The sequence below is a fragment of the Poeciliopsis prolifica genome, unplaced genomic scaffold (genome assembly GCF_027474105.1).
Source record: "Poeciliopsis prolifica strain line A6 unplaced genomic scaffold, Auburn_PproV2 SCAFFOLD140, whole genome shotgun sequence".
In the NCBI taxonomy this organism is placed as follows: Eukaryota; Metazoa; Chordata; class Actinopteri; order Cyprinodontiformes; family Poeciliidae; genus Poeciliopsis; species Poeciliopsis prolifica.
Genome location: NW_026562515.1, coordinates 413042 through 426271, shown reverse-complemented (window position 1 = coordinate 426271; position 13230 = coordinate 413042). Strand labels below are relative to the sequence as shown.

The 13230-nt window shown below is 38.6% G+C and overlaps 1 protein-coding gene across 4 annotated transcripts in view; it reads right to left on the bottom strand.

The window, feature by feature from the left end:
- The window catches only part of fgf11a (fibroblast growth factor 11a), a 62593-nt gene that overhangs the window by 3420 nt on the left and 45943 nt on the right, over positions 1–13230 (bottom strand). For 3 of the 4 annotated variants that reach the window (XM_055025243.1, XM_055025242.1, XM_055025241.1), the window contains exons 4-5: positions 9607–9805; positions 1038–8707 (exon numbers count right to left, since the gene is read on the bottom strand). In XM_055025243.1, the coding sequence (XP_054881218.1) occupies positions 8565–8707; positions 9607–9805 (342 nt within the window). In that variant the 3' untranslated portion in view covers positions 1038–8564. Of the gene's footprint in view, positions 1–1037; positions 8708–9606; positions 9806–13230 lie in introns of those variants that run through there. The other variant, XR_008605296.1, reaches the window with a different exon arrangement.

The following is a 13230-nucleotide window of genomic DNA, read 5'->3' as shown; positions in this document are numbered from 1 at the left end:
CTAACGCTAGTGGGACAGATGGCACATAGTCTTTTATTAATCATAAAGGATAAATCCTGAAATGTGACACCACGCCATTGCTGTTTGTATTTCATGAAGATCACTGTATGTGACGAATCCTAGACAGGTTATTAGAAGAAACACTGCCACCTGCAGGTGGGAGTTAACATCACTGAAACCCGACGTTTTAAACTTATTTTAATTAATAATACTTATTTTTTGTATTAATTTGGCGTAAACTCACGATTCGTTAGCACATGAATACAACGGCCTATTAAAGCCATTGTCTATACAAAAACAATCAAAAGAAGGAATAGTAAATTTCCACCAAGAAATATGCAAATTTGTTTGAAAAAGTCAAAAATTTTCGACATAAAACGAGGACATTTTTCACTTTCGACAGAAGTCAAAAGTTTGAAGGGAAACACGTCACAAATTTTGAGATTAATCTCATAAATGTTGTAAAGTTTTTAGTTTCAAAAATAAATATTTTCTCGACTTTACAAAAATGTCCAAAAAGCAAAATTTTCCAATTTTTCATACTCTGAGATTTTCAGATTAAAAAAATCTCTGTGGTTAATATCAAAATTTTAGTTTTTTGACAAAAAATGTACATTTCCTTTTTTATTTTTCCAGGGTGGCTGGCTAATCCTGGTCCTCGAGGACCGCTGTCCTGCACCTCTTACACGCCTCCCTGGTTCAACACACTTGAATCCAGTCGCTGAATCACTTCCTAAATGCAGTAAAGTTCTCCAGGGTCCTGCTCATGACCTCATTATGTGACTCAGGTGTGTTGAAGTAGATACATCTAAAAGGCCGTCCCTCGTAGCCTGGAGTTGCCCACAGTGTCCCTAAAATGCAGTCAAGCTTAAAAATTCAGGAATTTGTTGATTTAAGTTTCCGCCATAATGGAATCACAAAAAACTGGCGGGTGAAAGTATTACTTACTGCATAGTACTACGATAAACAGTGGCAATATGTCACCAGAATGATAATCCCATTAACCTCCCCATTAAAAAACTCTTCAGATACAAGTGTTACAATCATACAAATATATTAGTTTGTTTTATTCAATTATATCCAATAATACATCTCCGTTGACTTTGTGTAAGTTATCATAGAAATAAATACAGATCATATTGCAAATGCAGAGAGTGAGAAGAAGATTAGGTGGTTAAAGGGGGTCAAAGAGTAAATACTGGGTAACTCCTGTCCAGTAAATGATCAGCGCATGCATGCTCACAGTCCCTCCACTTGGATGCAGTCTGAGCTCCAGGGCTCTCTCTATGATCCCCTTTTAGCTCCTTTTTCCCCAATGATCTGTAGGTCTGGATGGCAGAGAGTAGCGCCGTTTTTCCACCCAGCTGGAAACAGGAAGAGTCGCCCCGTTTCCCCCGGCACGCTTGCATGGATACACATATATAGAAGGAATATATTTAGATATATGTACTTTTTTGCCCCAGTAGGATATAAAAATAGTCTCATTGTGGCTTTGATAACTGGAAGCACTCTTTTTGCATTTGGAAGACGGGAATTGAAACAAAACATTTGCAGTGATTTCTTTACGGTTTCTCTGGAAGACTCACACAACAGTTGAAAGAAAATAATAACATGAAGAAGGTGTTTGCAGACTGATGACTATTGGTCAGTATGAAACGTTTCCTCTATAAGTTAAGGTTTCATCCTCACATATGCCACAACGTGGAGGGAAAACACATGGTGAAAAGAAAGTACACCCTCTTTTAATGTAAGAGAATTAGGAAAACTATTTTATCTTTACCTGCTTTTAAAATTAATGCATTCTTAACTTCAAGACTACACAATAAACAGTCAACAGGATCCACACTGGCTATATTTAATAAACGAAGAAGAAGTTCAAAAGGAACGTTTTATGTCCATGTCGGCATTGTGGTACCAAACCAAACACTTTGGAACCAACACAAACCAACCCAGTTTGGTTCCAAAACCTTTAGATTCTTTGGTTCCCAACGTTTTGAAACCAACAAGAGTTGGTCCAGTTCATGTTGGTTTGGTTCTAAAGGATAATGGCGCTGCGTGTTTTTTCAGTGACGGATGGCGTGAACAAACTTATTCACGTAATTTTTATTTCATTTATTTAATGGAAACACCAAAATTGTGAGTTTGTTTTCCGTCATTAGTGGAATATTGATATTTGCAATGGAAACGCACCTTGTGTAATTTCCTTTTTTAATGCTACAATTTGGTCATAAACAGGACTATCGTCCCAGAATCAAGAAACCTGCAGCAAAATGGCCGAAAAAGAAAATAATCAAGGCGCCACAATGGTCCAGTCAAACTCCAGACCTTGAGGTTTTACAATGGGACCTTCAACGTACTGAATAAGTGGGCCAACACACAGAAAACGCCTTCTAACGGTTCTTTCAGTCCATTTCGGCTGGGTTCTGGTTTGATAAATAAAGTCAGACAGGATCCTGATGTTTCTTTTTGTGCACTTGAGGTTAAATTCACACAATTTTAAACGTCAGTAAAACCAGATCAGCATGACTTTAGACACCCCCCCCCAAAAAAATCACACATATCTAGACTGAACATGGAATTATAATGTCGACACAATTCACAGTAATTCCACCGATAAATACCAACATCACAATCCATATTGCCTTAAATTATAGTCAAAACACCCAGGCAGAGGTAAGGAAAAGTTTCAAATTAAAGTGCGATAGCTGCTAAGAGGTGGAGTCCCTCCCCGGCCGTCGTCCTGGTGGATGAGCGCGATGCAGATGTGCCTTAAAAATGCATTCATGTCAAGTTAATCTGTTGCTACACAGGATGTGACAGTAGGCACTCTGGATTCCAGTATAAAAGCACTTTAATGAAGCAGCTAAACCAAAAGTCGGTCTGAGTCAGAGCCTCTTTCTTCCTCTCTCTCTCCTTTTCTTTTTTTTTTGTGTTTTCTGCTGCATTGCAGATGTTGCGGAGGGACTCCACCTCAAACTAATGCACGCACACTTAAACAGCTGCCACACCGAAAGGGACAAAGCGATGGGAAAAAAATAAAAGCTGCAATAAATACACACACTTTTTTCCTCCAGATGATGTGGCTGCACCTTGTTAATGAACTTTATTGCTTTCTGCCCAAGGAGCCGCGCGTATTGATTTCAATTTCTCACATGTTTACAAAAATTTCACACCAGGCGTCTCGCACATTCGCTCTGCCTCCAGGTTAAAGGGAAGGTGGGTTTTATTGGAAGCTGGCGCCTCTCTGAGTCCTTCGAAAACAGAAAAGCCGTGCGTGACCCTCCCTCTCTGCAGCTGCAATTCGCTCTGTAAGCAGAGGGAGGCCCTGACTCGAGAGAAACAGGAGTGAAGGGAGTCTCTGGGGAGAGAGGTGCGCGTGAAGAGAGGGGCTGAATCAGATATACATCATTTAACTCGCTTTCGATAGCCTCTCACGCCGACTCCTTTCATTCGGACAAACGGGAACGCCAAACTCGATGTTTAACGTTTTGGGAGTCTGAAGCCCGGAGACACTAAAGGTGGTAAATAATGAGAAACTTTACATGATGTGACTCGCTTGAAGGTTTAGGGAGGCAAAACGACGCTCATGCAATCATGCACTCCACTCGCAACACATGGTCCAGTAATGTGTCATGATGTGATCATCAAAATAAATCAATAACCCTCCAATCACACAGTCACATATTTAAAAATATGTATTTACTGCTGAAATGCACGAGATTCATTCAAGCTGGGAGAGAGAAACTACCGGTAGATAACAGGAAGGCCAAAGGCATTACAGCTAGGGGGCGCCATTTGATCTATAATTTTAAAGAGTCAGTTGATGGAGACAGCAAAATTTGAACAACAAAAAACCTTCTTTAATTTTGCAGACAAGTTTTTACTTTCACTTCAGATGGTTTTTGGCTTTTTGCCGAATAATTTGTGTAGAGAACCTTGTTCCTCTGTCCCACCCGCTGGTGGAACAGACGAACAAAACTCAGAAAAATGTCCAAACCTCCGACTCAGGGAGAAGGACTCTATGTTTTTCTAAGGTCCATGCTAGTTTTCATCCTCTGCTTCCTGTTTACTACAGTCATGCGTAGCGTCACGCTTTGTGTAGCCCGGTTGATGTGCTTCAAACCAGAACCCGGGAACACAGCTAATTCGCATTGTCTTCTTTTTTTTGCATCATTTTAAGAGTTTATTGAAAAATTACTTGTGCCAGATTTAGAAATGTTGGTAGCCTTTGGAGATTTTAGATTCAAGGTAAGAATCTACATTATGCTAAATGCTAATATATGATGCTATTAACAGCTTAAAATGTCCACTTTGTCTTAAAATAAAATAAGCTGAATGCAGTTTTATATATATTACAGCTTTTAAATATAAATCAGAACAGTGCAGAGTTAACATAGAGAGGCCAGTAACTTAAAAATTTGGCCTTTTGACATGATTCTTAGTTGTTACCAGCTAAGAGTTAAAATTAGACTCAAAATATAACAGCTACTTGTAGTTAAGCTAACAGTCCAGCTCAAAGCTAACAGAGCGAGAGCAGAATCAGGCTAACGGCTAACCAGAATCAGACTAACAGCTAACCAGAATCAAGCTAACTCCTACTTAAACTAACATCAAGCTCACAGCTACTCAGAGTAAACAGTGGTTCAATGTGAAACTGCAAAGTTAAGTTTTAACTATGTCAGAATTAAGCTGTTAATGGCGCTAACAGCTAAACTTACCTTTTACTTAACAAGAGTCAATCTAAACGAAGTGATCAGAATCATGCTAACAGCTACAAGTTAAGCTAATGGCAAATCATTCTTAAACAAAACAGCTATTTTTAATTTCTATTAGTAATATCCATTATTCTTTGCAATGCTAACATGTCACATGGGTTTAATTAATGTCTTTACAGGTAAAAATTTATGCTTATCTGAAGTCTGTGGATAAAATATCTCTGATAAATCCTGTAAATTTAATTTGATATGCGACTTTTGTTTAAAATAAAATAAATCTCTGAAACAAAACCTTCAGCCTTTGGCAGGTTTTCTCAAACTTGAAGCAAATTTGATTTCCCAACTTCACAATGAGATTACGATCATTTTGATTAATTATTTCCATATATCTACCAAGCATTATCCAGACCCAGTTTATACTAACCTAATGAAGTGGAGGACATGATTCTTAGCATTTAATTAAACATTTAAGTAATTACTTAGCAAAGCATTGAACATAGAGATCCGTAGAAGCCGTGCGTTAAAACACAAGCAAACCAAAGCTGGTGCTTAATTAAAATAGGTTTTAAATGCAGTAAAAAAAGAAATCAATAGATGCTGAATTATGAAACTCTTTTCTCTCTTCTTTGCTTCCTCATTTTGTCTCCTAATATATTTCCCTCTCTAATTTTTTATTCATCACCGAACTGCCCTCGATTTCCTCTGGAAAGCTTTATCTCCCAGGTAGCAGATTACTTAGCTCAGCGCTTTGCCTGATTTGGTTATCACTTATTATTATTTACAACTACAGGTTCAAGGGAGCAAAAGATTATGCATGGAAGGAGAAACGTGCAAAAAAGAGCGTCCGTCCAGTGCAGTAATTCCCTCTTCAATCTTTTTTTGTTCTGCTTATCATCACTAATTACCCTCTATAAAATGTCCTTTTGCCTCCTTTACCCAATCTATTTTTCTTCTACGTTGCTTTACTTCCACTCATTTTCTATGATACATTACTTTTATGCTATAAACAATTACTCTTTTGATCAAATTGTACCAAGAAAGTTTAATGTGGAAAAATGATTTAATTATGTCTCCAGTTCCCATCATGCCATTTGATGACATCTATTTATTTTTTGTAAAATCCTACATAAACAGTATAGATTTAAGTTTTAAATTTTGTTAATAATGTTTAAATGTCTGGAGGTCATGTAGAGTAAAGTTTGTGGGAAAGTTGACCAGTTTCAACACTTTTTCAAGTCCACATAGGTGAAATATCACCTTGAACATTATTACCACACTGTAAAACTAGACTGCTAAAAAATTCACTTCTTTATCAATGTTGATGACAATAAAAACGTAATAAGACCATAAAAAAGAAAGTCACTGCCGTCCCTTGAGGCTCATGCACATGATCCAGCCCTTAAATTTATCTACATGAACCCCAGTTATGACAATAATTGAGTTACCTTGAATGTGAAAGAAACTTTGGTTCTTAATGTTGGATAAATAATAAAATATTAGAGAGAACTTGCTCAATTAGAGTGACAAAGGGTTTCAGAGTTGGGAAATATTTCTTCCAACAGGTCCTGGAATCTAATGAAGATTCTAAAACAGTCTTTATTAGAAAGATTGTAATTAGTCCCTAGTGCCACTTTAAATGGCTACTAGACAACTTCTAAACTCTGAGCAGCTGTCGCGTCACTCTAAGTAGATGTTAGCTTGACTCTAGTTAGCTGTTAGCTCAATTGTTTAGCTGTCACCTTGACCTTGGGCTGCTAGTTTGAGTCTGAGAGTAAATGCTAGCTTGAATCTAATGCCTCGTTTCCCCTGGAGGCTGTTTACAAACCGAAATGCACCATGTTATAAATGTAGCATTAATTTTGAGTAAATGCTAATTTGACTTTGGGTAGCTATAGACTAAACTATGAGTAGCTGTTAGCTCAGCTTAAACAAATAGTCGGTTTGGCTATGGATAGCTGTTTACTTGACTAGGAGCTGATAGCTTGACTCTGAATAAATGGTAGCTAAACTTGGAGTGACTGCTAACTCCGAGTAAGTATTAACTTGGAAAATTGTTGGTTTGACTCTGGTTAGCTGTTTTCTTGACGAGGAGCTATTAGATTTACTCTGAGTGATTGATAGCTCAACTCTGAAAAATCGTTAGCTTGGTTCTGAGAAATTTGGTTCTGGATAGTTATTAGCTCAACTCTGATGAATTAGCTTGACTCTGAGAAGCTATTAATTCAGGTAGCTGTTAGCTCAGCTTTGAGTAGCAATTAGCTTCCCTTATTCAGTAATTGTTAGATTAAGTCTGTATGCAGCTGGGCTAACTCCAAAAACAGTTAGCTCAACTAAACAGTTGTTAGCTCAACTGCATAGCTATTAGCTTGACTCAGGGTGGCCATTAGCTTACATTTAAATAATTATTAGGTTGAGTTTTGGGAGCTGTTGGCTTAATTGAGTTTCTTTGACTCCCCTTTGATCATTTTCACCTTGAATTTGTCCGTTGTCCCCTGATAATAAACGCTGAAACAATAACAACCCACTTCTCTAATTGAATTATTTACGCTTGATGTTTTTGTCTTAAACTATTTAATAAAAAGAAACCTTCTGCATAGCTGCATGACTTGCCATTTTTCTCATCACCAGCATAATCAAACAGCATCCCGTTCTAATGGACGCTAGCTGATTGATGTGGGGATTAAATATCCACAAAACTAATATTTGAACCGACTCCAACATGCTCAGTGACGTGAGCACGGTCAACAAAATGCTTGACCTTTTGACAGTGTTTCCGATAATTTGCATATGCAGCTCGACACGCGTTTGTAGATCCGTAAAAAAATAAATAATCAGCATATTTAGTTTGGCAGCAATGACATGCAGATGCTATGTTGCCCTGGAGGGTTTGTGTAAAAGAAAAGCCATTGCAACGCAATCACAGCAGCTCCATTACAACTCATTATGTCTTCCATCACCTGCTGCCACTGACTGAATGCATGTCATCGTAATGGTCATGAGATCATTTTCATATGTAAGTTCAACAGAATACATATGAGTGTGTGTGTGTGTGATTATGGAGTGTGTCGAGGGAGTGATTGGCTGCTTGTTTAAGGGTTGAAAGATTCTGATCAGCCTCCGACTCCATTAGCAGAGCCGGAGGGACGGGAGGGAGTTTTATTGTGCCGCAGAGTGGAAAATTGAGTCCATGTCACAAACTAATCAAATTGTGCCAAAGGTGAGTGAAAAAGAAGGGAAAACACTGGAATATATACACACACACACATTTACACACAAGCCTGATGAGAATTCAGGCCATCTTTGAAAGTTGCTGACGCAAACAGAAGATGTGGACGCAGCAGATGGCCGCAGAACTGAAACAGTGTGACAGCCTCACATTAACATGGCTTTGTGTCAAGCTAACATTAGCTGAAAACCCTGCAGGGAGATAAAAACCCATTTGTGAAGAATGTGCTGCAGGGGGACAGATTTTCTCGTTGCACCCGTCGCGGTGGAACCAGGAAGACCTTGCTGGGATATTTGGTTGACCGGAGGGTTCCTCGCTGGCGTGACGGCCGGAGGGCGTCCTTCCAGCTGGTGAGACAGGCTGTGGTGACATGCTTTAAAACACTAGGCCACTGTTCAGCTCTACACTGAGTTATTGCTATTACACCCCGAGTTCAGCTGACCGTAGAGGTGGAGGGCTGGTGTGGTAGAAGACAAAAGGGGACTTCCCCTTTCCCAGCATCCCCCTGCATGGACCTTTGAACACCCGGACGTTTCAGGTCCACATCCCGAGTCAAGGTTTGCTGTCCGCTGGTGAGCGCCGCCCCGCGTCGTCCATCCTGTCCTCCGCGCCGCGTCTCTGTGCTAGGAGGAGGAGGTTTTGGTTTTGGACTGAGCTTCTTTCTTGCCGTTGTTAAGCACGGGCGAGTCACTGGAGGTCTTGGGCGTTTTTCGGGGCGGACTCTGTTCGGCGACGTCGTGTAAGGAGGGCTCCCTGTACATCGCCACTGAGTTGGGAAAACAAACACAGGAAGTCCATCAAAACTGAAAAGGTTCGAACACAACCTTGTTAGACCTCAGTATTTGTTGGTTAAACTGGACAGTTTGGTTCCATTTAGACCAGTCAGAATCGTTCCCAGTGTTTTCCAAGCCATCAACAACATTCTGGCAGAGATCTGGTGAACTGTTGGTTTCCTGGCGAAGATCTGCAATACACGTCTAAACAGGTTACTTATGGTTCTGCCTTTCTGTGTAATTTTGACATTTTACGTAGTTTTATTTAGTTATGCAATATTTTGGGTCAAACGGTGCCTGAGCAGTTGAATTATCCTGTTCAAAATCTTTATGTCACCAGTTGATCTTTCTAATAAAAAAGTTGCCAGAGGGTCTAGTTTATAAGCTAGCGAGTGTATATTCCCTCGTCCCGACCACAGCTCCTCTCATCATCACATTTGGCCACGCCACTCCGTTTTTCGTCCAATCAGGTGTGAGAATTTGAGCAACTCCTTGTTTTTTGGGGTTCCTCAAATTCTCACACCTGATTGGACGAAATTAAAGCTTGTTATTTGACTTTTCCTCGTTGTAATTATCCCTCGTTAACTTTTTTGCCTCCAAACCTGCATGAGTTACTTTAGCTCCCTGAGTTTGCTGTTGTAACCCGGAGTGTCAGAAGACTTCAGGGTTAGTTAAACTTTGAATACGTTGACATAATAACAGCAGGCAGAAAACGTCCGGCTTCATTCACTCTGTTTTAATAACTAATAGTTATAAGTATTGAGATATAATGTTGGTTCCTTGCCATTACATTAGAAACAATATCAGTTTTCATCGCTAAAATAATGTCAAACTGACATAAGTAGCTAAAAAAAAAAACAAAACTCTAAATAACTGTGTTTGTGCTTCGTACCTTCGATGAGTTTGGGCAGGAAGTGAGCAGCACCCTTGGTCTTCTTGACACGGTTTCCCTTCATGACCTGGCCGTCCCGGTTGATGCCGATGTACCAGGCTCGCCCCGACTGGGTCTGCCGGTACAGGATGGACGAGTATGTGACGTAGTAGTTCTCGAAGACGCACTCCTTAAACTTACACTCCGGCGTGAAGTGTTCCTTTAAGACACACAAACCAGAACGCATCGACAGAGGTCACAGGTCACAGCAAATAGTTACATCTACATGAGTAACTTTTTGGAAAAATGTACCTTTACTGCATAATACTTTTTAATTTTACTATAAAGTACTAGAGTAAAGTTTCATGATACTTTAGTTACTCCACTAAATGAAGAACAAATATAATCAAAGATACACAAAATACAGAAATACAGTTTATGCTGAAGTTGGAATTATTATTTGAATACAAGCTCTGATGTCAGTTTCATTAGAGACATTTGATGGTCAAAAAGAAAACACTATGTAACTACAGTGTCACTAGGACTTTATCCTGTTCTCTCATATATTATATATTTATGAAAGTGTTTCTTCTGCCTTAATTTGCTGTTCTGTAATTATATCTACACATGAATTGATGCGTGGAGTACTTAATACGTTCCCTGATGAATATAAAAATTACATTCATAATTTACAATTCATCTGACATATAAAGTACAAATAAAAAAATATACTTTTATTTTAAAAAATAATAATAAAGTCTGGGCCGCCCCCAACAATTGCAGCCCTGGGCTACCACCCTGTTTGTTCCAGCATGAAGAACTAAACTCCCAGAAGCAAACTAAAACATTTACAGGGAAATGAACTAAACATTTCACTGCGACGGGGTAACAAGATCGTACGCAGCGTGAACGAACAGAACCGTTTAGTCACAAAACAAACGATGAACCCGGTTCTGTCAGACCGTCACACCGTGGCACAATCCTCTCTCCATCTCGTTACGTATTCCATCTTTTATTCCACCTCTCCTTCTCCAGCACGTTCCCTCCGTTTCCCCGTCATTTGGTAACCTTGTTGGGGAACAAAACAATTTGCAGGATTGATTTGGAGCCTTGATGTGAAGGAAAATTCGCCTGAACAAGGAGTTTGCTTCCTCTCCCTCCTTCCCTCCATCTTTCTGATTTCTATCTCTTTTCTGCGTCCTTCTGTCCGTCCACTCACAGCACATAAACAATTACATCGCTCGTTAATTACACATCCATTAGTTTCTCTGCCATTCATTACTTTAACTCCATTACAGCAAACGGAGTCGGAAAGTGTAATCAGATTACTATCACAGTGTGGGGGTGTGCAGAGCTGATCAATATCTTCTACACGATCCGAAGAACTACCTGGATCATTAAGTGATTAATCCGGTTAATTAAACTGAATATCTGCGGTGCGTTTGCTGTGTGGGAAACCAGAGATTCATCAGATCCTGACCAAACTGCACTCAAAAATTAATTGTGTTGAATTAACAGAAGAAGGAAAAGAGGTGGGCCGATCTGTTTACAGGACAATTCTCTATGAACTCCACAAATCGCTGTGTTGTAGGAAGAAAAAAGGAGCAGACTTCTGCAGAAAATCTATGAAATTTTTAAAAATTTAAAACAGATTTCAATTTTTTTTTCAAAAAACATTAATTTCAAAATTTCTGATTTTATTTCTAGCATTTTCTTTTGACATTTCAAGCTAGGAAGCTTTCTTTTTTTCTTGAAAATGTTTGAAATAAATCTAAAAATATCTGATATTTTGTTCTTGCAATAATTTGTGACTTTTGGAGATCAGAAAAAAAATTGTTTTCTTTTATAGGCAAACAAAAAAAGTTCTTGTGCTGTATGAGAAGAAAAAACATACTTTATAATTAATTTGAACTTGCCCTTGAAATATAAGCCAAATAAAATAGAGAACAAAAAATAGTCAAATAAAAACATATTTTCAATTCTGTTGAAAAATGAAAGAAATGAATATTTTAAATTTAGAAATGCTTAATAGAAAAACGCAGCTGGTTGTTTTTATTCAGCAACAAAATGCTCCTCGACGGGAAAAACCTTTTAAAATATTTAAATTTCAGAGATTTTTATTTCTTTCCCCACAAAAGTCAGGAGAAAAAGAAAACTCGGCCGGACCTAGAAATGGATCCTTAAATAAAAAAAATCTATACTTCTTAAAGCAAACTCACTTAAAATAAATATTCATAAATTATTATTAAGAACAAGCTCTTTAAAATAACAATAATCTAAACCTGATAAGAAATAAACAGCATGGAAGAAGAAAAACGGCGAGAAACACATAAATAAACTAAAATAATTTATTTTATATATGAAAGTTTCTTACCTTACTGTGTGAAACTATTTGGAAAATTATTTTTTATTCCAGCAGCTCTGAAAGTTAGACTCCTGGTGTGAGCCGCTGTGAAGCTTAATGAGATAACACACTATTAGGCCTCGTTTGCACATGTTATTCTCACCGCAGGCTCACAGGAGACAGATGCACATCTGTCTGCACAGATGACTCTGGAAGACAACAGGAAGTGTTTTGACAGGTCACTTCCTGTTTGTCTCAAAGGACAGGCGGTCCAATGTCCTCTCACGTTTACATCCTGAACTCCAAACCAGTTTGATCCTCCATCTTCTGCCTGTCCTTCCTTCTCCTGCTAAACAACCCAGACATTATTATCAATGGTTCCTCTGGTGGCCAGCAGGGGGCGCTCAAAACAAGAAGTAAGTCTATTTGTTTTCCTCCGAAGACATAATCTAAACTGCAGTTGTTTTTAAAGTCCATTTGAACAGTTTCAAGCATCTCAAACTCGATGTTTAGTGAAACTTAAACTAAAATCTCATATGACAAAGTGCTGCACAGCAGGGCCGGTCCAAGCCTTTTTGGAGCCCAAAGCAGATTTTCATTGGGTCCCCCCATCAACAAATCAACAGCAGATGCTTCATTATTCCTAAATACTGTGTGTGTGTAACATACCTGCTATGAAGATCCAATATCTGTGAGCACGACATACAGATGTTAGCTTGAATTAGGCTAGCTTTTAGCTTGACTTCGAGTCAAGAGACGACAAACAGATGCATCGATGGGCAGAAAAGTATGTAGGGCAACTATACAAAATGATTGTCTTTCTTTGAGCTCTTGTTTCAGCTAACACTACTTTTGTGCTGCCTTTTTTAAATAATTAGTTTTAAAAAAATATCCCAGCTGCAATATTTTCTCTGGAAATTTGACCAAAATTACATGGTAAGAAGATTTTGTACAGATACATCAACAGGAAGAAAAGTATTAAGAGCTGCTGCAAAAACCGATATTTGTTTTTGTTCCAACTGAAATTATATCCTTTAGGTTTGCCTTATTTAAATACTTAGCTTTACATAAGTAAGTCAACTTTAATCACACTGAAACTGAGAAAGAGAACTGAAGTAAATGGAAAATGTTACATAATAGTTTAATCAAACACTGGTTAATTAAATTAGGAGGCAAAGTGAGAGACAGATTTTGTGTGTGTTTAAGTGTGTGTGTGTGTGTTTCGGGGTGTGTATAGCCGCTCATGCATGTCTGCTGTTGTGACAGAAAGACATGACGGATCCCCCGTACATCAGTGGGAG